This window comes from Manacus vitellinus, unplaced genomic scaffold (assembly GCF_001715985.3).
Source record: "Manacus vitellinus isolate BGI_N305 unplaced genomic scaffold, ASM171598v3 scaffold_37_pilon, whole genome shotgun sequence".
In the NCBI taxonomy this organism is placed as follows: domain Eukaryota; kingdom Metazoa; phylum Chordata; class Aves; order Passeriformes; family Pipridae; genus Manacus; species Manacus vitellinus.
In genome coordinates, this window is record NW_021940517.1 from 119323 (window position 1) to 146093 (window position 26771).

A 26771-nucleotide genomic window follows, 5' to 3' on the forward strand; every position below is an offset into this window, starting at 1 on the left:
AAAACACATTGCATGTTATTCCTGACTTGCTTGCATTTAAACTGGTGATATGATGACTGTGAGCCCTTTTGCCCCTTTATAAACTAATTATCCATTAAGTTGCTTGTGACCCTGTGCAGGGAGTAAAGTCTGAGACATCTGCCTCCATCTTCATTTACAGTTATGTAGTACATTATGGAATTGCAATTAAATAATTCTGGAAAACTAGTCACATCTTTTCTGCAGATATGTAGAACAACCATATTCATTTCAAAAAGCTGTAGAAATCACGTAGTGACAAACTAACTTATTTAGACAAAGTGAACTGACAAATTAAGCTTTCAGTTCCCAGGGAGAATTTAAGAGTAATGTCTTGACTGATGGCAGTTTTTTTGTTTTTCTCTTGCAGCTAGTGAGAGAGTGTAAGGAGGTTTTGAAGGGTGGTCTGTTAATGAAGCAATATTACCAGTTTATGTTACGGGAGGTGTTAGATGACTTAAAAAAGATTGATTGCAACATTGATGCTTTTGAAGAGGACCTACATAAAATGTTAATGGTAAGCTTCAAAAAGGAGAGTCCAATTAAATGTATTAATCTGAGTACTGCTAATAAATTCAAGTAAGTCTATTAATCTGAATACTGCTAATAGAAATCTGTTAAGTTAGGTGTAATTATTGGGAGTTTTTTGGGGCTTGGTGGTTTTTTTGTTTGGTTTTGGTTTTTTGGGAGTTTTTTGTTTGTGGTTTTTTTGTTTGGTTTGGCTTTTTTTTTTTTGTTGTTGTTCTACTTTGATATAATGTTATTTATTGTTTTAATGGACTTGTAAAGGTAACAGAAGCCACGGCTGTCTTAGCAATTATTTTAGCAATACCCATTTTTGTTTACTGAACTGTGGTAAAGTATACTTGTAAATAGCCTGTATTTACAATAAAATGGTTCATATATAGATCTGTAAATTCAATACGTTCAAGCTAAACTTTTAATAAATATTTTATATCGAATAAAATTAAATATGATTTTTTGGCTAACATCTCTTACTGTCTTGATATTGCATTCATGCATTATTGATACCTTATTTTTAATGTGTATTCATTACTACAATTAGTTAAATGTACATTTAAAAGAAGTATTTTCAAGAAAAACACTGGGCCTCTGCAAGATACTAAATGAAATATATTTTAGTAAATTTAGTTTAACAAGCAGTCACATTCAAGGCAACAGTAATTTATTCTTCTGCGCTTTGTCCCTATTATTCTGAGGGGCAAAAAAGACAACCCAAGATACACCTCAGTACCTCACCACTAGTGTTTTGTCAGCAGAGCTGTTGGCACCATCTATTGCTGAGCATTCACGTATTTTTTCCATTATGTGCTTTTCAGTGGTGAAAATGTACTGTTTTACCTAAATTTTCTTATGCCCCATGCCTGCCTTTATCTGCATCTGAAATTTCTATACATTTATAGCAGAAATTGCCTGGCTAGGTGAAAGTAAAATGGTTCATCTTGTTAATTTTGAAATTCCTTACCTGTTTTGTTTGTCCCCAGTATGAGAGACATGAACCTGCTCAAGCAGGTCCAGAGGAGGGCTGTAAAGATTATCACAGGGCTGGATCACCTTCACTATGAGGACAGGCTGAGTTTGGGTTGCTCAACCTGGAGAGGAGAAGGCTCTGTGGAGACCTTAGAGCACCTTCCAGTACTTAAAAGGGGCCTACAAGAAAGATGGAGAGTCTAGTGATTGTCAGGGAAGGCAGTGATGAGATGATGGGTAATGGCTTTAAACTGAAAGAGGGTAGGTTTAGATTTGATTTGATTAGATTAGATTTTAGGAAGAAATTCTTCACTGTGAGGATGGTGATGCACAGGAACAGGTTGCCCAGAGAAGGTGGAGACACCCCATCCCTGGAAGTGTTCAAGGCCAGGCTGGATGGGTCTTTGAGCAACCTGGTCTACTGAAAGGTGTTCCTGCCCATGGCAGGAGGGTTGGAACTGGATGATCTTTAATGCCTCTTCCAACCCAAACCATTCTATGATTCTATGATCTTGGCATTATTACAGTGTTGTCTGAAAATACTTGAAACCAATAGAAAGTGTCTTAACCATTTCTAAGGAGAAATATTACTGTATGTTATGGATTACTGGACTGAAACAAATTACAGTTAATTTTTTGGCATCCCATATGATCCTGAAGGGCAGATGTTTGAAGAACAATTGTACTTACCTGGATTTTTTAAAACAGTAGTATTTAAATAAAGGTGAGAGATTAGACTTGATATCAAGGAACACAAAGTGTAATGTACAATTTCAAAAAGCTGTTTATTGCACTTATCCATATCCAGAAGGGTATGTTCCGATAAAACCTTTTGGAGGAATCCAGTGAATGACAGATATAGAGACTGTTATATATATATAGAAACTCTGACCACTGTGGATACACACTGATAAAATGGTGAATAGCAGTACAGCAAGCAAGGTGGTGATACTGTCGATATTTTCAGAAAGGTATTGTGGAGACATAGAGTTTAATACTTCAGTAGCACTTTCTGTTTCCTAAGCCATAAATTGCATCTTTTGCGTGGAGACATGGAGCTCATTTTCAGTCATAGCAAATGAAAATTGTTGTAGAAATACCTTCTAAAAATTGTGTAATACTGAGATTGTTTGTTGATTTGAGAAGTTCTATTCCTTAGTTGCATGTTAGATAATAATTTCTGTTTTAAATTACCTCTTTTGTTGTACAGGTTTACTTTGATTATATGCGAAGCTGGATCCAAATGCTGCAGCAGTTACCTCAAGCATCTCATAGTTTAAAAAATCTGTTGGAGGAAGAATGGAATTTCACCAAAGAAATAACTCCTTATATAAGAGGAGGTGAAGCTCAAGCTGGAAAACTGTTTTGGTAGGTTTTATTTAATTACTCTGATTATGGTGTTGATTTGTACCAGATAGGTATTCAAGTCAGCACTTGTTCAAGGTTCCCAGATTGGAGTTCTTGAGGCCTCAGTAAGCAGCTGATAGTCTTTGTGAATTTATAGATTATTACAATGACTGTAGCTATAGGATGCAGTATGTGCAGGTGGCCTTGACTCTGACTATAACAGAAATTACTGCTTCTATGGAAAGTCCTCATTCATGCTAGCCCTGTGCACATAAAGTAACTGAGGGCCCCAAGACGCTGCTTGTTTCTGTAGGAGGACTTGGCAACACAGCTCTCTTGCATTAGACAGAGTAGAAAGAAGTTTAAGGTGCCATGTTACCGGAGTAAGACTCTGAAGTTCCCCCATTTCTGTTGCTACAGTGATATTGCAGGAATGCTGCTGAAATCTACGGGAATTTTTTTAGATTCTGGACTACAAGACAGTTGTGATGAATTTTGGGCCAGTGCCGATGACAGTACTGCATCAGATGAAATCAGGTATTAAGCCCTTCGGCTTAATAATAACAAACACACTTACTCATGTTTCTATACCTCTGACAGGTACATAATGTATTTTACTTCTTAGAATACAAACTTTGTAAATGCAAAGCTCCATAGACTTTATTGCTGTATTTTTGTGTGCAGTAGTAATGAACTATCATTTTATTTGTTTGAAACGTAGTAACCTTCTCTTTAGTTGAGGGGATGAGAGATTGTCTATGTAATGATATTTAAATTAAATTTTTTTATTATCAAAAATATGCCTGCACAAGCTCAAGTTATTTGTCAGCTGCTTGCAAATATTTATCTTCTCTATGCTTTATCTATTAACATATATGTAATAATTCTTATTTTCTAGTGGCTATATAAATGCAATATTATTTATTACAACATTGTGACTTCATTTCTGCCAATGTTTCAGGAGGTCTGTTATAGAGACCAGCCGAGCACTGAAAGAGCTGTTCCATGAAGCTAGAGAAAGAGCCTCCAAAGCTCTTGGTTTTGCTAAAATGCTGAGGAAGGTAAGTTAACAGAGTGTCATCTTATTTATATGCTTTAAAGAAATTTAGTCTGAAAGCACATTCTTTTGTTTTGTCATTACTTGCAGGATCTTGAAATAGCAGCAGAGTTTGCATTGTCAGCCCCTGTGCGAGATCTTCTGAATGCACTGAAAACAAAAGAGTATGTGAAGGTAAATTCACATAGGTAATAAGGTTTAGAGGCATGAAAGTGAAGTGAGGATGCTAAGCAAAAATGTCAAAGGATATTGACATGATTTCTGTTTTTTAATGGGCCATCTCTCTCAACATGTAAAGTGTCATGAATTTAATATTGAATTGTGGTAGTCACATTATTTTCTGTACTTGTGTTTGTGCGAGTGGGAATGCTAGTCTGTGTTTTGGGAAATCCAGGTCTTAATCCCTTGTTTTCACAAATATTCTCTTTGTGACTGAGGAAAAACCTTTTTCCTTCAGTAGTACTTAATCATTTGTGAGAGGGCGAGTAATAACACTAAGTAGTGAGTGCTATGAAACAAATGCTTTCAAATTTATAAGGTAAATGGATACATGAGTAAATGAACATGTTTAAGTAGATAATCTGAGACTATGGACCTGTTTTGCTTCTATAAAGCAAAAATATTATAGTGGAGATCTTCTCTAACAAGCTTCCTTGAGAATACTAAGGACATGAGAAATGCATGGACCATATTCTGTTCCAAAATAACTGTTGCTAGAAAACTGTTGTACAGCAAAAGTAAGTTGAGCCCTTGGTGCTTGATATTTACTGCACAATAAATTTCCACATCTGTGATGTTGCAAAATTCCTTAAAAATTCCTAGGTCAGCGAGTCTTTATTGTAGTTTGAATTTACATAAGTCATTTGCTTCAGCAGATCAAATGTATTTGGATCTGCTGTTCTTTTTTATCCTTCCATTCATTTAATATATGTGTAATTCCTGTTTGGGAAATAATGCTCTAACTTTTGCATGACAAAATTCTTGTTAGATTTATATAAACTTCTACTAAGAATAGAAATTTCTTCAAGGGGAGACCATCAAGTTCATAAGAGAGAAGTTCATAAAGCATTGTTAAGTACGTGGATGAAACATCTGGCTCAGCAGGGCCCTGGTCTGTGAATTGTGTAAGAATCAGAAAATGGCCAGGGAAATCAGTATATATTTACTTTTAAAAAATATTTTCCCCCAAGTATCAACTCTTGGAAGCTTTATGACACCATATTAATTTTGGTAGACCTTTCAGTTAAAATCGTGTCATTGTTCTTATGCACGTTTAGAAGAAAAAATTGAATCTCAAGTGTGAAACATCTGTGGGTTACATAATCTAGATAGGTTATTTGTTTCTCAAGATTTATCCCTCTATGTGTATTAATTCTCCCATTTTTTCACCCCTCAAAATGACACACATTTTGATGATGAACACTTTAAATATTGGCCCTCTAACATCATGTAGGGAGTTTAAATTTTTAACCATCTTTTCAGTCAGATGCTCATTAGTTTTGGGAATCTAATTTAGCTTTCAGTAACAACCATCTAGTTTTTTGCATTGACCTATAGATAATAATGGTTTTAAAGTATGTTTGCCTAATGGTAGAAATGTTGAGTCCAATATTTTGTCTTTCAAACCACCACACTTGATGACATCACAGTCTGAAAAGAGAGAATTAAACTTCACTGTGAGTCAATTACCTTATGTCAGATCAAAGTATTGACTCTTTCACTGTTTTCAGTCTGTTTCTGATGCCTGACTTGGTTAAAGTATTGCTACCAACGTGACAGATATAATCAGAAGTAGTTTTTCAGTAGTATCAGTAGTATTTTATTAAAAGAGAACTCTCTTAGTGAACTTAATTAATCTAGCTTTCATTAACACTAAAAGAGCAACTGATACTTTTTGAGACAGATTTTTCTTTACTCTTATCTTTTGTAGCCATTGAGAGATGTGTGGATTCTGAAGGAAATTTTTATTCTTTTAATATTGCAATCTTAAAAATTTGTGCATCATAAATCTTAAATTACTGTTGACTAATTTACTTTTTAAAATGTGTATGTAGATATTATACATATGTATGCACAGATACATAGTATATGTGTGAAAATGGACTTTTTTGTAACAAGATTCCTTTAGAAAAGATATGTAGAAGGATCAATTGAAGGTACAAGGAGAGATGTCACTAAAAATTGGTGATCTAGTGGATTGAAAAATAAATTATTAAATATATTGCATTTTAAATTTTAGTGCAAAAATGGCTGGATGTGTTGTTTTAGTATGCATATAGTACAGCTTTTTAGGATGGAAATTCTCACTGTTGCTTAAATAAGATTACATATATCTATTTTATCTGTTTTATGTATCAGAGAAGAGACTGAGAGATTTTAATTTTTTTTCTACAGATACAAATTCCTGGACTCGAGAGTTTACAAGTATTTGTACCAGATAGTATTGCAGGGGAAAAATCTGTGATTTTGCAGCTCCTTAATGCAGCTGCTGGAAAGGACTGCTCCAAGGATTCAGATGAGCTTGCATATGAGGCCTATTTGCTTATGACCAAGCACAGTGACAAAGACCACGAATTAGATGACAACTGGAGTGCATGGGAGGGTCAGCCAGTCAAAGTAGTGCCACAGGTAGAAACTGTTGATACACTGCGCACCATGCAGGTGGGTTTGGTCTTTTTCCCCGCTGTTTGTGATCTCCAGACTTCTATGAATGCTTACCCTGTCAGATTAACTGCAGTAATTTAAGTGAGGCATGTGTCCTTTTGTAGGTAATAAAGTTAAATTTAGGGATAGGATTGATTATAAATTGTGTTAAATGCAAATATTAATGGGATTGTAGCATTTCTGGGCAGGATTAATCTCTACAATGTGCATTTTGTGGGGTTGGACTTTATAATAAAGAGATACTTTCAGTATTTAGTTGGGTGTTCAGTATCAGAAGTGTGGATAAGACTTGAAAACTACCTTTTGTTAAGAAGTCACCAGTCTCCAAGAACATGTTGTGTTTGTGTGCTTTCCACATGCTGAGGTGTGAAACCAGTTACTTTTGATCTTGGTTGAATTGTGACATTTAATGTTAAGTTTCTGTGGAAGTTACTGGATGTTCAACAGTTCTGCAGGAAGAAATCTTTCCAGTCATACTTTCCTTCATCCCAAGCCAACAGGCGTTCCCTGGCAGCGGTTCTGCAGCACTCTGGCAGTTGAGCCAGCTGCAGCTCCCTGCCCCTCCTATTCTCACATCCTTATGTTAAGCTAAGTGAATTTTCCTTTTGGTATGTCATGCAGTTCTGTGGATCCCTACCATAAATGGACTCTACTGTCCATGAAGAGAGTGACTTTCCATGTCACTGTGCATGGCCTTTAGCATTCAGAGGGCTCTAGCACTTACAGGCAGTTGAAAAAATCACTCCTGTACATACTGCTGTTTTTAATGTGCAAGTATGTTACTTCTTGTTTACCTGTTGTTCAGATTGAACAGTAAATAATACCCTTTGATTAAGTGCTTAGAAGTTCATTTGACTTCTAGCAAAGTTAGTATTTCTTTCAGAAAATGAAAACACCAGTAGATGAAATTTGGTTTGCAGATGGTATTCTGACATATTTAAGTGCACGTAAAACACTGTCTTTGTATGTGTTTATATGTGTATAGCACTGTCATTAGTTTTTTTAAATCCAGGATTGAAAGGTTAGGAAGTAAGAAGTCTTTCAGACAGATTGTGTCCTGTGTTTAAAAAAAACCCCACGTTTTGATTGCAAACTAGAGAAGATGTAAGGTGTTATTTAAAAAATACTCATCAAATAAAAGAACACCATCAACACTTGAAGAATTTTGAGCATGAAAATATTTGGAGATGAGGTATTGAAAATTGGGATGAAGTAGGTCCTGTTTTGTGAGTGAGTTGTTGCAGATGCATTGTCTATAGCTTGAAATCAGCAGAGCTTAGTACATGACTCAGTGCTACAGCAAAGGCAGCACTATCTGGGACTGTGGTTTTATAGACTTCTGCAGTATCAGAGCTCTGGTTTCCAAACACTATTCTTACATATTGATAATTTTCAAAATTTGAGCAAATGTTGTGTGTTAAATCTATGCCTTTCCCTGCTCAATAGTGGGCTTTTGTCCAGAAGTATATCGCATTTCTTGGATAAAACCTGTTTTTGTGATGGTTGTTACTTCCATCTGCTTTGAGAAAATAAAATACTTTTGCTTAGCTGCCGCTTCTTTTGTGTATAACTAATCTGAAGATAATTTAATACAGTGTGTCCCAGATTTTTCCAGAAGCGAATAGGAGTATATTCCCCTTGAAAACTTGCTGTGGCATTTACCCTGATGGAACTCTGCTCACAAGATGACAGTTTATTGGGTTTAGTTGCCAGCATCAAGCTTTTCTGTGTCTTCATGAATAAGTGACAAGAGAGGTCTTTGATATTTTAGAATTTAAAAATAACTGGTTGGAATCTGGTGATATGGGACACGTTTTTATAGAGGCAGTTTTGTTTATAAGAACTAGTGGTGTCTTGTTCTTCTAGGTTGATAACCTCCTCCTTGTAGTCATTCAATCTGCCCACCTTGTGAGTCAGAGAAAAGCTTTCCAGCAGTCTATTGAAGGGCTCATAACTCTGCGCCAGGAACAGACATCTAGCCAACCAATCATTGCCAAAGCTCTACAACAGCTAAAGGTAAGCAATTTGAGATTATTAGTCAAAATTGATGGCCTTTGCTCACTGATAAGTAAAAAGTGGAAGAAGATTCAATTGCATATTCTGCAGTTGTAAGGTATGTGCCAATCCTTTGTGGACTTTCAGTACAATTTTCATTCTGTTTTTGCAAATGACTTGAGTGTTTTTGAGCTATATTAGTGTAGTCGTTTCTGCACTTGGTAACTGGAAAACAAGTCCATAATGCAAATGAAATATTCATAGCAACAGAATGAATGCATCTTTGTATGAGAGCACAATTGAATTGAAAGAAAATGTGTGATTTTGTTAAAAAGAAATTCTGTCAAAATCAGTGATCTGCAAGAAACAACTTTTCCCATATTTGAAGATGGTTGCTTTGGGATGTAAAAGTGGGTAGTCTGTTTATTTTCTCTTGGTTTTGGCTTGGGTTTTCTGTTTCTCTTTATTTTGTGTATGATGGTTGGTTTGTTTGTTTGTTTGTTTGTTTGTTTGTTTGTGTTGCATGAGGATTTTCTTTGGTGGGTTTGGGGGTTTGTTTGTTTGTACTCTGGAGGACCCAGAAAAGCAAAGATTTGTTAGGTTGAAGTGGCAACCTGGAGTCCCTACATTCAGTAGAATCTGTGTCCAAATACCAAGGTGAAAATAGAACTAAAGACTTGGTCACATTACAGATAGTAAAACTCATTTTCTCCTTTCCCATCTGTCTGGTTTTGGTTGGATCTTTTTGTTTCATTTGGGGGTTTTTTGTTGGTTTCCCACTCGGCCTTTTGCTGTCTTTGTTTTTAAAGTTAATCTCATGCAAGCAAACAAACTTTATTATAGTACTTAAGTTAATTATAAGACTTGCTTAATGCAACTGCTGGAAAGTGTTTATTTTTTCAAGATGAATGAATTCTTGTGGCATTGAAGTACATTTTCATTTAAAATAATGTAATTGTTAGATTCATGTTTGTCTTAGTCTTGTCAACTGGAGAATATAAATAACACTTTGCTCTCCATCCCTTTTTGTTGTTACTCAGAATGATGCATTACAGCTATGCAATAAGATAAGCAGTGCCATTGATAGAGTTGATCACATGTTCACATCCGAGTTTGATGCTGAAGTTGATGAATCAGAATCTGCCACTTTGCAGCAATACTACCGGGAAGCCATGATTCAGGGTTATAATTTTGGGTTTGAGGTAAGGAAACAAAAACTTAATGACATGTGTGTCTAGTAGTTTTGGTAAGAACCAGTTGAAATTTCTGGGTTTGCATTGGTGCAAATAAGGTAATTAATAACTCTGTGGAAATACAAATGATTAATAGAACCAGATAATTATTTAGGTTGAAAAAGACCTTTAAGATAATCACTTTCAACCATTAACCCAGCACTACCAGGTCCACCACTAAACCATGTCTACATCTACACATCTTTCAAGTACCTCCAGGGATGGGGACTCAGCCACTTCCTTGGGCAGCCTGTTCTAATGCCTGACTGCTCTTTCAATGAAGAAGTTGTTCCTAATATCCAGTCTAAACCTGACACAATTTGAGGCTGCTTCCTCTTCTCCTAATGCTTGTTACTTGGGAGAAGCAACCAACACCCACTTCACTACAGCCTCCTTTTAGGTAGTTGTAGAAAGCAGTAAGATCTTCACTGAGCCGCCTTTCTCCACCTAAGCAACCCCAGCTCCCTCAGCCACTTCTCATAAGACCTGTGTTCCAGACCCTTCACCAGCTTTCCAGCTGCTCTCTCCCCTGGCTGTAGCACTGCATGGAGTTGTTGTGACCCAAGGGCAGGACCCAGCACTTGGCCTTGTTGAACCTCATACAGTTGGCCTTGGCCCAGCAATCCAGCTTGTCCAGATCCCTCTGCAGAGCCTTCCTACCCTCCAGCAGATCAGCACTCTTGTGAAAGTTAGTGTCGCCTGTGGACTTACTGAGGATGTGCTCAATCCCTTTGTCCAAATCATCGATAAAGATATTAAGCAGGACTGGCTACAAAACTGAGCCCTGGGGGACATCACTAGTGACTGGATGCCCACTGAATGTAGCAACACCCACCACCATTCTCTGGGCCCCACTGTCCAGCCATTTTTTTATGTAGCGAGCAGTGCACCTGTCAGCACCATGAGCCACCAGTTTCCCCAGGAGAAAATGTGGCACTGTGGAAAACTGATGTCAAAGGCTTTACTAAAATCTAGGTAGATGACATCCACAGCCTTTCCCTGATCCACTAACTGGATTACCTTGTCATAGAAGGAGGTCAAGTCAGTCATGTAGGACCTGCCTTTCACAAACCCATGCTGGCTGGGCCTAATCACCTGGTTGTGTCCTGTACTTGTTTCATGATAGCACTCCAGATGATCTGCTCCATAACCTTCAGACCGACAAGTCTGTTGTTGCCTGGATCCTCCTTCCAGTCCTTCATGTACATGGGCCACGCATTTGCTAATTTCTAGTCAACTATGACCTTCCGGTTTAGCAGAACATCATAAAAATATGGGTTGATTCAGAAGTCTTACATGAAAATAATTGGAAAACAACAGATGAATCTGTTAAATCTGATAAATATATTAAGTTAGCAATGCCTGGAACTCTAAAAAGCTTTTAAGAACTTGATGATTTCAGGTATAGTCTTGTAGGCTCTGCTTCTTCACAGCATTTTAGATGAAATCAGAATCATTAAGGTTGGAAAAGCCCTCCAAGATCATCAAGTCCAACCTTGGATTGAATGCCATCATGCCTGTTAAACCATATCGCACAGTGCCGTGTTTACTCATTTTCTGAATACTTCCAAGGATGGTCACTCCACCACTGTGGTGTAACTTGGCTTGTCACGGTTTTTCAGCCTAGAATAGCATAATAGTGTACTATGAGGCATTCTTTTAAAGTTTATGGTGGTTCCTTAATGCAGTGCATATAGCTTTTGAGTGCCTGCCTTAGAGTGCAAGCACTGTGTTATGCTTAGATGCTTTTAGTGAACTATTTCATTATTTGTTTCCTATGCACTTTGTAAAAATTAAGATTGTGTCATACCTTAACATACTTCTAGGGATAGTCTTATAAGAAACAGTATTTATTTGATTTTTTTAAATGTACATATATAACTATCCCCTAATGTTACCTGCAGTATAACTAAAAATAAACACTACTTTGCAGTTCAGTCTCTCATTACAGAACTGAGCGTTCATGTAGGATGTTTCTTCAATGATGTGTACACTATTAACCATCAACACTCGCCTGACATGCACAGAAGAATGCAGTATGGCTCAGTGCTGCCCCTCACTATAACCTATTTTGTATCATATACATTTCTTGATTTTATTTTTTTCCTATAAATAAGCAACTGCTTGCATAAAATAATTTTGTTTAAGAATAGGATGTGACTTAACATACTATAGAGTTTTTTTAGCCTGCAAATACTCCAGTGGATATTGCAAACAGTACTTTTGTTCTTATTAATACGTGAGAAGTAATCTGTAGTTTCTTACAGTACCATAAAGAAGTTGTTCGTCTGATGTCTGGAGAATTCAGGCAGAAAATTGGAGACAAGTATATCAGCTTTGCCAGAAAATGGATGAATTATGTGCTAACAAAATGTGAGAGTGGCCGAGGCACTCGACCCAGGTAACAGCCAACTTGTTACTGCCATGGTAGTTTTTGGAAGAGCTGAAGGCTCGGGCTCAAGGAGTTGGAGAAAATGGACTGACATCTGGCTGGTGGCCAGTCACTAGGGTGTTCCTCAGGGCTTAATTTTAGGGCCAGTTCTTTTCAGTGTTTTTATCAATGATCTGGACATAGGAGTTGAGTATGTACAAAATAAGTTTGCTAATGATACTAAATTAGGAGAGCTATTGGTTCCCTTGAGGGTATGGAGGCCTTACAGAGAGAACTTAATAGATTATGAGTGCTGGACAATAACTAACCTTAAGAAATTCAACAAGGATGAATGCCAGATTTTGCACCTGGGGTGCTGTAACCCTGGATGTACATACAGATCAGAGGCCAAGAGTTTGGAGTGCAGCCCTTCAGAAAGGAATCTGGGGGTTCTTGTTGATGGTAAACTTTGAGTCAGCAATGGGCCCTGGTGGCAAAAAGAGCCAACCGTATCCTGGGATGCCTTAGGCACGGTATAGCTAACCAGTTGGAAGGAGTAGTAGTACCACCATACCACCATACTGCATTGGTGCAGCCTCACCTTGAGTACTGTGTGCGTTTTTGGGCTCCCCAGTCTAAGAAGGACATAAAAATATTGCAATGTGTCTAAAGAAGGGCAACAAAGATGGTGAAAGGACTAGAGGGCAAGATGTAATTAGGAGTGCTTAAGGATACCAAGTTTGCTCAGCTTAGGGAGGAGGAGACTCAGTTGCTGTCTGCAAGTTCCTCATCTCTCTGCTGGCAGGACTTGAGGAAATGGCTTAAAGCTGTGTTAGGGGAGGTTCAGATTGGGTATTAGGAAAAAGTTCTTCACTGAAGGGGTGGTCAAGCCCTGGAACAGGCTCCGCAGGGAAATGGTCATGGCCCCAGGCCTCTCAGTGTTCAAGAAACATTTGGGCTATGCTCTTAGATATATGGTTTAAGTCTTATATTGCCTTGTGTGAAGTCAAAAGCTGGACTGATGATCCATGTGGATCTCTTCCAACTCAGGATATCCTATGATCTTATTGATATTTTGTCGATTGCAGCTGCTAATTCTAGTAGGTTTAAGAGGAATCAGTGGGGGAGAGCAAGTGGCTGAAGACACAACTCACTCTAGCCAAGTTACTTACTTGTTTTACTTTACCAGTCTAGGACATGAAACCACTGATGCACAGTCACTGCTGATCAGATAGTTGGGAAATCTTTAGCATCCTTTCAGTCTTGTTTCAGAAAGGAGAATTTAGGCAGGGAATGTAGTGGTTTTGCTTGTTGCTCTGAAACATACTGTGGGTGAGTTGATGATACTGTTTCCTGAAGATAGCACACATATGGATTGAGATATCTAACATGGCCTGCCCACTTTATTTGACAGTGCCTTTGCTAAAATCAGACTTTATCTGTATGTAACTGGGTAAATGTATTAATACAAGTTAAAATTTTTACTGTTTACGTATTAGTCCAATTGTCATTTACTATTCTTGGACGTGGTTGAAACTCTTATGATGGCTTTAGCTGAAGAGTTCATTTTCTGTCTTTTCTTTTTCTTTGAGATAGATGGGCAACTCAAGGTTTTGATTTTCTTCAAGCCATTGAGCCAGCATTTATTTCAGCTCTCCCAGAAGATGATTTCTTGGTATGGAAAAAGTTATTCTGCTTGTGCTTATTTGTAAATGCTTGTAAAGCTATCAGTATATGTTTTCAGGGGTACTTTTTATAAAACAATGTCTGAATATAGATGCTGTTCTAAAAAAATTGCTCTTGTATATCACTGATGCCGATATCTCTTCAGGTGGTAAGATTCTAAAGAGAGTAGGTTTGTGGCTGTTGTAATAATGTTTCAATTTGCTGACAAGTTACTGGTACTGTCTGGGGAGGCCACCTCTCTTTGTGTCTTGGGAAAGTTGGCAGCAGCTTTTCTACAGTGTTAGAATTTGTAGTTGTCATAAGGAATTTCTAAATGTAAGGTTCTGAGGCTTAGTTAACACCCAGAGTTCATCTATGGGTATGAATACAAAATCACAATTGTTTAAAGATGTTTCTTCAAATTATTCCAACATGAAACTGACTTTAGGGCATCTTTTGTTTATACTGTGAAAAAAATAATATACTATAACTGGCTTTTTTGTGGGCTCTGCCTTCCTCCTTTTCCTGTGGAAATAAAATTCTGAGAATTTATTTCTCTGATCTTGGTACAGTACTACAGATAAGTGAAAGCACAGTTGCCACAAAATAGCAGAATGTGAGTGTCAGCACCTCTGATTTTTATTAATTTCAAGATGTGTTATGAAATGCCAACCACAATAATCTTGTGTAATACAGAAATTATGTAATTTAGTAATTTCTCACATGTATTTTTATCAGGAGCTCTCTAGTAAGTTTTTTGTTAGCACTGTGTGTGTTGCTGAGCGAGGGTTGTCTGTCTTGATGAGAAAGTTAAGCTTGTGTTTGGAATACACAGATACTTTGTCTTTAGGAAGTAGCCCTTCAACTTTTTTTTCTTTGACACAGTTTTTAAAACAGACTTTGAACAAGTGGTAGAGAAATGGGGAACCCAATACCGTAACTGCATTTTTGAACTTTTTCTTTCTTAATTTCCAAAACTGAAATACAGTTAATCACTTGAAGTCACTTTGATTAATCTGTATAGCACAGGTCACAGCATTTCACCTAGAAATGGCAATGTCAGTCCTAATCTCTTACTGAGAGATTATCTATCTATCTATCTATCTATCTATCTATCTATCTATCTATCAGATAATACCTGATGCCTTGGAAGAACAATGATCTAGATTTAAACTCTACATTTCAAGATGATATTCTAGCTCAGTCTGGGTTAGTAAGATATGCCAGACCCAAGCTAAACACTTTTTTAGTTCTTGGTTTTGTTAGTCTAGCTTCAAGTTCCTGATCTTCACTAAGTTTTTGAATTTCTGGAAGAAATCTTGACTAGTCTGAGTGACTGGCATATACGAGTGGGCTTCATATCAGCTCTACCAAAGAACATAATTTTACTACCTTATTGGGAAAACAAATTATATCTCTGGTGTTCTGACAAGTAAATTGAACAGAGGAAGATTTAATAACTTGTCCAGGGTTACATACACAGTGGATAGTACACCTAATAATTAAGCTCAGATTGCCTGAGCACCAGTTCCATGATTTTAACTATTAAAGTCCCTTTCATGAAAGTTTTGCTAGCTTCATGGGTACATAAGAAAATTGGATTTCTTTTAATATGTAGGGCTTCATATTTGTTGTTTTACAGACTTTGATCTTATGATTCAGACCATCAAACTCACCTAGTTTTTTTAGGTGTCTTCTTGGGGTGGGGAGAGGGGGAGGGCAGAAAAGGTTGTTACAGCTTTTTCCAGCAAGCTTGATTTTAAATTTATTAACAATGGATATTTTTAAGTTCCACTAGCTTTACATTATGAAATGTTCTTTATGATATGTCATTGTTCGGTTCTTATGTAATTTTGACAAGGACAAAAGGCAAGACAAAACTAGCTTAAAAAGACAATTAAGTCAAAACCCTAATGCTGATCCAAAAGTTTAGTATAATAGGTAGAATACAAGGGTGCTTACTTGACAAATTACATACTAACTGATGTAATTTTATTACTGTTAGCTTTACCGTATAACTATCAACCCTCTTGTAACAAAACATCACAACGTTTTGTTCGTTTTGTCTAGAGTTTACAAGCTCTGATGAATGAGTGCATTGGCCATGTTATTGGAAAACCTCACAGTCCTGTTACAGGTTTGTACCTTGGTAAGGCAGATGTTACTGGCATTTGTTCTGGAGCTTTGCTGCTGCTGTTACAGAATTTTGATTGTAAAGTACTTTTGAAATGTTAGAAATACCAATAAAAGTATACTTAATGTTTTTGTGATTGTTCATGTGAAACCATTATTGCCTGACTGGTGGTTTTACTCCAGGAATTTCAAGGCTTTACAAATACTTTCCTCTGATTTTATCCTTGAACTTATGTGACGTCTTACAAATCTTCTGGGCAGGGGCTGTGATTTTTAAAGGATGGGTAAAGTGATTATAACTTTACTTTCATGTAAATGCCTTTAAGAAGGCATTTACAGCTCCTTCTCCTAAACTTTCATCGTGGCACTGCAGGTATTTACATTTTTGATGGACTTTATATCATTGAGGTACAAATGAGTTATATGGGGGGTTGTCGATAGAGCTGTGTGAAATAGTTCTTCAATATAAAGTTTGTCATGGTGGAAAATATATCTTTGTAGATATAAATGTTGATTTCATTAGAGCAAAATCAACGTATTTGATTGTGTATCTTGAGTAAAGAATATTTCCTCAGCTGTTCTTCCCTTTTACACAACTTTCTCAGTACTTTTTCTCCTCTCAACTCCATTGACTGGTTTACTTTTCAAAATACCATGTCATCTTTTTTTCTTTCTCCTGATGCCCACTTCCTGGGCAGGCTTGATGACAGAAGATGTGAAGGGAGGGTAATTTGACTCTGGCAAGAGGAGGTTTTTCAGTTTTGATATAATCTCTATGAGAAAGCCTTATAGCTGAGAAACCTTTGGCAATAAAAGTCAGTCTAGTCCTCTGGAAAGAAGCATAGTCTAAAATAAAATGTATCCAAATTCTGTACTGTGATGTAAAATCTTTACATTCACTTTTGAATCTGTTGTTGAGAGGGAGGCCCATTTTAGGTGAATGAGTAGCATGATGATGCCAAAGTATTGAAACTCTTAAAAATGCTACTGCAGACACAGCAGATCACACAAAACTAAATTGCTCAACAGCTTTTGTCTCAGAGGCACAGGGATGACATGGATGGTGCAGACTTGAACAGCAGTCCAAAACTTTTAATACATGTGAAATAAACATAGCTAAACATAAACTGTATTCTGGCTGTAGATATTGCAGATACCCATTCCTATCTCGCGATGAGGAGAAAAATAACACTTTCGAGTTCCATTTGCATACCATGTTGAGGGACTGAAACCCACTGTGATCTTTACCTCTTTTTCCAAAGCTGAGGATCCACTTGTGTTCACACTACTGCCTCTGGGCACATAACTGGGTATTGCCTTGTGTTTTATCCTGTCTTTTGCTTTGTGAAACAGCCTATGTCCCCCTGGAGGGGTTAGGTTCTGCCTTCTGTGTCTTCCACTAGTATATTTGTGAATTATGACAGGATGACCAACACCTGGCCCTGGCATCTTTTACTTGTCCTAGTAACGCAAACAAGGCAGAAACTCAGCTCACTGAGATGAACCTAGCCTGACAGAAAGTACTGACTCATGGTTTGATCAGCTATCTTGTGATGTGACTGGCACAATATTTTTTCTGACTACTAAAAGAGGAGTTGAGGGAAGACACTGCAAACTGCTGTTAGAGGCACTGAATGAGCTAGGCATGAGGATAATTTAGGTTTTATCCTGTCCCTTTGTAACACTTCCTTGGGGCAGACTGTCATGGAGGGTATTAGTATGGGTAAAACTGTCATATGTGGGTTTTTTCCCCAGCTCATTTTGCTTTCCATTATTGTCTGAGAAAGCTAATTCTGATGCAAAAGAAACATAATGATGCTGTTTGGTTTTTTAAATTATTACTTGGTTTGTTCATATTTACTTAGCAATAAGATAACAAATTATGTTTAACTTGTGAAGTTAAAATAATGAAGTTGTAGTTTTAGTGAAGTATGTACACATTTCCTAGTTGCTAGTTTTTAATTACTGGAGAATTTTCATTATTTTATGGATGAGTTAAAGGACACGATGATATGAAAAGTATTAATACATCCAACTGATTTAATTAAAATTGGAATAATTTGTATTTTTCTTAAAGGATAAGAAAAAATGTGCCAGTTCACACTTAATTCTGTAAAATAGGAATTTGTTTTAATTTTGTGTCTTGAAATGGCCCTAGCAGAGTTTTTCTGACATCTGAGTAAATTTGATCCATTTTTATGTTTGCAGCTGTTCATCGAAATAGTCCCCGTCCTGTAAAAGTGCCTCGGTGCCATAGTGATCCACCAAATCCTCATCTTATCATCCCCACACCTGAAGGCTTCAGGTACTTAGCATTAATACAGCATTCAAACTGGTTTGTCCCCTCTTGGCTATGCTGACTGTCAGTAAGTGGAATGCCTTTTCTTTCCTGTTGAGGGCAAAGCAAATAGAAAAAATTAGCATGTAAGTGATCTGAACTTTATCGATGTACTTTTAAGGACAATATAGTTTCTTTTTCTTGATGCTTGCCCACCCCCTTTTTATTGGTGCATGCTTTCTCACTTTGAAGTCATTCTTATCCCCTTTGTATTTCCTGAAAACAATGTTTCAATGTAAAAATCTGTAATTCAGTGAAAACTGCTCTTTAGCAAGACTTTTATTTCCTCCCCCACTTTGAATATCTGTATAACTGCCCCGAGACAGTGCTTTCTGTAGTTTAGCATACATAGAACTTAAAAACATAGCATTCTGAAATATGGTGGCATTTCTGCGTCATTACCAACCTGCTGTGAATAAACTTAAAACAATGGATCTTTTCTCTTCCTTTGAAAGAGTTGGCATGAGAATTAATGCAAAAACAGTTTAAAAAAATTTCAAAATAAACGTTGCCATGCATAATTTTACACAGACAGCCTTATTTTTTCAAGAAGATAAGAACAATGACAAAGTCTACACTGATTATTTTTTTTTTTTTTGGAAGTCACTTAACTGTTGGCAGAAACTAGTACCACTCTAAAGACTGGAAATTTTTATTTTGAGGATTATTATTACTGTGCGTATTGGCAGCTCATGAAGCCTCTGAGACGCAGAATTATTTGGCGTAATTCTTTACGTACTGAAAAACTTTTAACGCAGGCATCATTATACGAACTTTCAACTCCAAACATTTTTTTTTTAACTGCTTCCTGAAGTTTTCCTTCTTGCCACAGCACACGGAGTGTCCCTTGTGACGCGCGGAACCATTGCGGTGTTGCTGTCAGTCGCCCCGCTCCCGTCGGTAGCGACTCAGCCCAACCCAAACCTGTCAGCAGTGCAAATGATACCAGGTAGCTCCGCTCCGTGATGTAGCAGTCTCATCCTACATACATCACCCATGTAACTGTCTTCACATACTTGCATCCTAGTAGATCATTTGCACTCTCATCATGTCTTCCACTGGCTCCTTCATTCATGTTTGACTTGAGCAAAATCATGTGTCTTGGAAATCGATGATAAGACCACTTTCAGATTAAAAATGTCTGAACAAGGTGGTAGTTAAAAGCATGCAATTCTGATGTAAATTACAAATTTGCTCAGTAAAAATGTCCATGAAATGAACATATGCCAGTCAGCTCATTGGTATAACTTTACTAAATAATTAATATTGATAACTAACACTTAGAATCATAGAATCACTAAGATAACTGTAAGATACTGATAAGCCCAAGGATTTTCAATTTTTTTTCATGTTAGCTAATAGTTTTGGTATTGTTGTTGTCTGCCATAAATATTTTGAAACATAATTTAGTGGCAAATGCAAAATTAAACACATGAGATTTCAGAAGGATTTTTTTTCTTTTAAAATAATTTCTTGCTACACCTCTGGCTTCTTAGGGTGGTACAGAATAAATATGAAAGAAACCATTCCTGTATCAGGATATGCCCACTCCTATATTGTCACAAGTGACTTTTTTTTTTTGACAGACCTATCTTTCTTGAGTTTTGACCTTCAGTTTGGCTGTTAGAGTTGGTATTTCTTCTTCCTATACCACAGTCAGACCATTGACATGCCTCCCAATTTTACTCTTTTTTTCCCCCGCACGCTCCCCCTCCCCCTGACTCTGAAAATCCTGCTCTTCACACAGTGATATTGTCTTAGGATTTATAAATAGCTTTTTAGATTCTTATTTCTGCTGCAGAGTACCAAAAGTTCCTTTGGACAGAGATTCATATGAATAAAGACACATATCTGACTGTATCACACAGCTGTAGAGAAAAGAAAACAAGTAGTGCAGGAACAACAGATTGATGGTGACTGTCAGGAAAACGTCATAGTTTGCTTTGTTACCAGATGCACAGCAGAAGCATGCATTAAGCTGTGAAGAAGGAAGGAAGTCATCACTTTTTATATACAATCTTTCCTTCAAGTTTATTTTTATTCTAAGATATGACTTGCCCCCTACAGTAGCCTCTAGATGTACAGCTTGTGTGTCCAAGCTTTTTTTTTTTTTGAATATATATCCTGAATTTTTGTCATTCAAACTACATACTTTTATTACCTATCTTTCATGCTTCTGCTTTAAGCTCCCTGTTGAAAAAGACAGAGTAGGCAGTAGTCTGCAGCATTTGAATACCCCTTTCAAGTAAGTAACATTCTAGAGAATTTTCACTGAGGGGTTCTGGCAGCTTAATAAGCTGACAGTGTGATGGTTAATTGGTGTTTATGATTTTGACGTTGCAGAACTTGTTCACTTGATAGTTAAGCTAGTCTTTACACAACATATAAAAGGGATATTTTTTCTAGGCTGTGTACAGCACTTTGATCCAAGGCATATTTTTAAAGTTAGTTAATTTTTCAAAAGGGAGGTAGGAAGCTAGTTTTTAATAGTTGTAGGCCTTGTTGTGATTTTATACCACTCAATGCAACTGTCAGGTTTATAATTTGACACACTTGAATATGATGGTATATTTTTTTAATGTTTTCTGCGTTTGTCCTACACAAATATTGATAAAAATGTAAAGGTTGGCATTTTGACATTTTCTTGTAGTTCTAGAAAATAGTGATTAAGAAGGAAAGAAATGAGAATTCTGCCTCTTAGTTCCAGTCAAATGAATATTGCTTTCATGGGCTGTAACATGAAAGTTGCTGTGAATGCAGCATTTTAGTCAAATTGTCTAGGCCTGTTTTTTAAAGACTTGTATTTTTCTTGGAGCTCTCAGATTTTACTTTTCTGATGGTTGTTCATAAAATATCCCATGGTTTTATGTTTTTGGTTTTGTTTTTTTTTTATGCACTGTCTGGATTTTTAAATAATGTTTAGTACCCTGTATGTGCTAGGAAGAATTTGAAGAAAGAAACTACTAAAGCAGAGACAGGGTTTTGGAGGCTGTTGGGGACTTTCAGGGGTTTTGTTTATTGAGGAAGGCAAAATACTACAACATAATACATTTCTAGCATTTTTTATTTTAGTATGGTTAAAAGAAAGTTGCAGACTTTAACACATTGCAGTGTTAATTATGGATTTCATTTATTTGTGCTCCAAAAGAGAAATGGAATCTTTCGGATCAAGAAAGGGTTTTGTGGTTTTGTATGCAAGGTGTGGAGTCCAGCTGCTGGAATAGCACAAAGACAAACTTTGTACACTTTCCAGAAACTCTTCAGACATTTAGGACATGATTATTAGCAATAAATATCTATAAAAACTGGAATCTAGGAACTTTGTAGATGAATTGTACTAGGCAGTGCATAGTGCACAAATGCCACCATAGTTCTGGTGAAGTTTTACTTAAGAAAAAAAAATCGATTTAAGATAAGTAGAAATCAAAATCCAGGGCAGCAATACATTGTTTACATTGAGCTTTCTGGTGTTTATACATTTACACTATGTTCATGCTAATAACCTATTTAATTTCTGAACTAGCTGGGGTTATTATTCATAATTTTATTATTTATCCAGGCCTGAAAACAAAATTTATCAAGTGTTCTTCTCTTTTACTATACTTTTTGCCTATTAATGTCCATAACTGGACACAAACAATAAAAGATCTGGGTGATTAAGATAGGCTTGAAATGGGTTTTAGACAGCTGCATTCAAAGCTATGATACTTAAGGTCCTCTGTTCAGCTGCTGACTCATTTTAGAGGTGGTTTAGCTTTACTTGTTTTTAAGCATTTTGTCATCAGAAATTGTTGCTCTGTATGTGCTGAAAACCACCTTATCCTTCTTGCTGATTAAACCCTCAACTTCCTGAAGAATGAGGATTTTTCACTAGTTCAGTTTCAGTTCCTGCTCAAACTTATAAAATCTAGTTGGGCAGTAGTAGGGAGTGCAAAGCAAACATCATATGGAGAACATTTGCATAGGAATAGTGTCTTCAGTTTTGGCTTCTGTTCTCAAGATTGTCTTCTCTCTTTTTTTTTTTTTTTTTTTTAAATTGTTCTTATGCGATACTCAGATACAATTCAGAAGCAGCTTATAGGACTGTAGGGAAGTCCTCTCATAGGTGTGTGCACTTGGTGATGCCAGATATTTTTAATCTTTTTATAGTTGTTAGCTTTCATTGAAGGATTTAACAATGTTGCCCACTTTATGGTAACATTTAGCTCATACCTCTAAAGCATTATATTTAAGGAGGCATCAGTCACAATTCTTCCCCATCATACTTTAAAAATTGAAAAGAAGCCTTGTCCAAAAGGGAGTTATGGTAGAAAGACTTTCACAAGGAATTTATATCTCTAAAACCTGAGTGTATTGATCAATGTCTGGGGCTGGAGAAAGGTGCCTGAAGATCTGAGGATCTAAGTCTCATTTCTCTCACTATTGTTTTCTTTTCTGTTCATGCTTATTCATCTGGTTCTTATTCTGAGGCATCTGATTCTGCTCTGTGCTGTCTGGAAGAACAAGGGCCTCCAAGCAGTGAAGCTGCTGTCATTTTAAGTGTCCTTCCTGCCAACCAGCTTGTCTCTTCCCATTAGTTTTGCCTTAGTCACTATGGAGTATGACTGTATTTGCAGTGCAGTAGGCACATATGAATTCATCTGATAATGTGCCTCACATTAGCACTCTGCTGAATCACTTCTGATTGTATTGCCAAACTTGGCACAAGCTGCATCCTGCAACAGCTGTCTTAGTAGTAGATTACAAGGCATGAAAATGGATTCTGTTGCTATGGGCAAGGACAGCTTGAAGTAGTTTATGCTTTGGAAACTTAGGGCTTTTTCATAGAGTAGCATAACTAAAGTCCTATAAAATATCTTCATTTGAGGGAAAAGTAGCATAGAAAGAAAAGGGTTTCAGTTTACCTTTCAGCATCAGTTTTTGTTTTGTATTGCTTTCATAGTTCATATCCTAGGCTGCAGAGGTTCTGTCCCTTTGAAACTGCAGCTAAATTAGCATTGCTCTGAATAAATACCAATGACAAATTAATTGGTATGATGGCTCTTTTTAACAGGGGTTCCAGTGTCCCTGAAAATGATCGACTTGCTTCAATAGCAGCTGAGTTGCAGTTCAGATCCCTTAGTCGTCACTCCAGTCCCACTGAAGAGCGAGAAGGTGATTGTCACAGTAACAAATTGTGATCTGGATGTGCAGATGGTCTATGTCATTAACCTGTTTCTCTCTGTTCCTCGTTCTTACCCTTTTCAAAAATTTTTTCACCTCTTCGCATTTAAAAATCATAAGATTTTTAACTTTACAGCTTATATTGTTGAGTAAGTTTTTCTCCTTTCAGACATATCTGCTATTCTCTTGCCTTTCATATTGTTTCTAAATTGTATCTGAAGAGATTGCCTGATGTCTTACTAAGTCCCAGTGTTCAAAATGAAATTAGTAACATGATTTCTGAATTATATAACCCATTTAATAGTAAATTCCGAAACACTCTTAATGAAGTAAGGGCACTGTTAAGGACAGTGAAGTGTTTTCTGTCCAGTTCTTTATCACTGCAATATTCATATTAGAAATTAACTTGCTGTTAATTGAATCCTGGAGGGAGGGACCCGGGTGTGTGATTAATGTCCTGATTAGGGCTCCTCCTTCAGGTTTTCCCAGCCCCTGTATATATGGTATTTATTGCAACAAATACCTTGAAAGATTGTGCAAAATAAAAGGAAGTACAAAATCTGCATCAGAGTTCATACTGTGGTCATCCACACTGGATTTCAAAGAGAGAAATGCCTTAAAAATTTATATTAAGAGGTATAGGGGTTTTTTTCTTTGTTTTTAAGCAAATGTGGAAAATATTATCTGCCTTGTGCTTATTCCAGTTTTTATGTATCTGTGTGAATTGGAAGCTGGCTTAGGTTGGAATGAATACAGACCTTATTCTAAAGAACCCCTAGAAAATTGTTTTCCTGTAGGTGTCTTGCATATTTGATTCTGAGTAACCTGTTTTGAAGTGCTTCCCTCAGTTGTGAAGGGAGATCTCTGCTTATATATAAATTAAATTTTATTTCATAACTTGTTTTCTAAAGAGAAGTTAATTTTTGATTCCAAGAGCATATATTGCTATATGTGTAGGATCTCAGCTTCTGCTGAATATAGTGGCATACTTAATATGAGATAAAGCTACTTTTGTGCTCACACTGTTATTTCTCTAGAGCCATTGTATCCAAAAGGAGATTCAAGTGGTTCATCCCGGCGGAGTTGGGAGCTCAGAACGTTAATCAACCAGACCAAAGGTAGGTGTTTAGGAGTCACTATAATGGAATGTCTGTTAAACTGCATTACGCAGTAATGTAATGTCTGTACTAAAAGGTTGAATTTTATTGTTGATTGTGAAGAGGTTTTCACAGCTTTATGTGTAGGAAGGGGAAAAAATAAAATCCTGATGGCAGGTATAAGATACTGCTAACAAGTCACAAGGTGTATTCTCTTGGTGTAGGTAGGAGTAAGTAAACTTCGTAAAAGTTAATTCTTTTCAGTTTCTGAAAGATACTAGCAGTGTTCTACAAAGTTACTAGTTAATTTGTTATTACACAGGAATTGCAGAAGTTTGCTGTAGCTATTCAGTGCCCAATTATGAATTGCATGACAGTAGGAGGCACTTCCTCACTTCCCAAGATCTCTCCCTGGTGTGGGATTTTCTTCTTTCGGATGTCTAACAGTGTGTGATCCCCCACTGTGTCCTAAATTCAAGGCTATTATAGGGCCCTTTCCTCTTTGTCCTGCTGCTGATTTTCATGAAACTTAGAGTAACTTGATTACTTCAGACACTCCTGTACTGTACAGATACATGAAGCTTGCTTGCCTATATTGTGGCAGAGCAGAACCTTGTGAAACATTAGAAAAAAATTTGTCACATTAAAAACTGGTCTCATTATGTGGCTTAGACATAATGAGGAAGAATTACAAATTCTTGTTCTGAAATCTAGAAGTCTTACTTTTTGTTCAGAACATAAATACTGATGGAATTAGAGTTTGTTTGAACAAGAAAAGAAGAATGAGGGAAAACTTGAAAATTTCTAGAAGACTGCTGTAATGGGAACTGGTTTTACTGTCCACTGTGAATAAGCAAAGATTTTGGCTTAAAACTACAGCAAGGCATATTTAGTGTAGAGGAAGTGGTATTAATTATAGGTGGGGAGTAGAATATATTATTTGAGAGTATCAGTATCTCCATCTTTTGGAGACTGTTAGGAACAGGTTAGACTATTGGTGTCAGCAGTGACAGGTGTTTAACTTCTGCGATTTACAAGGAGGGGATGAAGTAATGTTGCTCTGACATCTCTTCTGGCCTCACTCACTAGAATTCTATTTCAAGATAAGGCTTGAGAGCTTGAGTTTCTAATACCTCTAAATCTTTGAAATAACAGATGCTGTCAGTTTTTCTCTGTAGAGCAAAACGTTACCTGTCCTTTCCTTAGTGCTTTTAATGACCCTAACATATTTCCACTATCAGAGGTTAGTTACATGTCAAATGCAAACAAGTGTGTTGCATTTCACACATTTAATTCCCTTGAATCAATAAGAGATGATTAGGAAAGTACCCATATTCTTGTTTTACCTTAGTTTCATATGTGATTCATAAGTGATAGTTTCATATGTGATTGTTAAAATGTCTTATTCTTTTCCTACATCTAAAAACTATTTTGTGAGTCTAATTTAACGCTGGTCACTTCATTTGATATCAAAAGGTAACAAAATGTAACTATGAATGTTTCTCAATTGTTCATTACTCTTTTTAGACACTGCCTCCAAGCAAGCACCGATGGAAGCTGTTCAAAAGTCTGTTCAGTTGTTTGAAGAGAGGAGATACAGAGAGATGAGAAGGAAGAATATCATTGGCCAAGTTTGTGATACACCGAAATCTTATGACAATGTCATGCATGTAGGTTTGAGAAAAGTGACTTTCAAGTGGCAGAGAGGAAACAAAATTGGTATGTCCATTATACTTTCATTTATCAGGCTAAAATACCAAACTTAGTATTTTTGAAGGAAATCTTAGATTATCTTTTAAAATCATGGGTCTCCGCATAGGTCATTTCAACTTTACTGAAATTAGAATGTTAAAATACAAAATACTGTTGCAGCTAGGATTTTCTTAATGTAGCACTTCACTGAAGTTTTCATTGCTCAAATAAGAAACAAAAAAGGAGAAGGAGTTGGTTAGGACAGTTATTTAGATATGATCCTGTGATATCTGCATATGTTTAACCTTCTAAAATGCTTGAGTTCTGCATTTGGAAGAACCAGAATTATTAATGGAAATGAGCTCCAACTTTGGGATTTAATTCACCAATCTTGTTTCCCCCATATGATCATTTTTTACTCTCTGGCTTGGGATTTTGGGGGGAAATCCTTATGCTCATGAAAAGTTTTCTTTCACGTCAGCCTGTTAATGTGTTTTTACTTTTAATC

The 26771-nt window shown here is 36.7% G+C and overlaps 1 protein-coding gene across 1 annotated transcript in view; it reads left to right on the forward strand.

The window, feature by feature from the left end:
• The window catches only part of MAP3K4 (mitogen-activated protein kinase kinase kinase 4), a 56395-nt gene that overhangs the window by 16322 nt on the left and 13302 nt on the right, over positions 1-26771 (forward strand). Inside the window, exons 5-20 of the mRNA XM_029961585.1 lie at positions 389-535; positions 2720-2877; positions 3277-3393; positions 3818-3917; positions 4004-4087; positions 6308-6574; positions 8444-8593; positions 9613-9774; positions 12072-12205; positions 13772-13850; positions 15911-15989; positions 18182-18278; positions 19144-19260; positions 23365-23465; positions 24512-24592; positions 26099-26290. Coding sequence (XP_029817445.1) covers positions 389-535; positions 2720-2877; positions 3277-3393; positions 3818-3917; positions 4004-4087; positions 6308-6574; positions 8444-8593; positions 9613-9774; positions 12072-12205; positions 13772-13850; positions 15911-15989; positions 18182-18278; positions 19144-19260; positions 23365-23465; positions 24512-24592; positions 26099-26290 — 2065 coding nt within the window. The remainder of the gene's footprint in view (positions 1-388; positions 536-2719; positions 2878-3276; positions 3394-3817; positions 3918-4003; positions 4088-6307; positions 6575-8443; positions 8594-9612; positions 9775-12071; positions 12206-13771; positions 13851-15910; positions 15990-18181; positions 18279-19143; positions 19261-23364; positions 23466-24511; positions 24593-26098; positions 26291-26771) is intronic.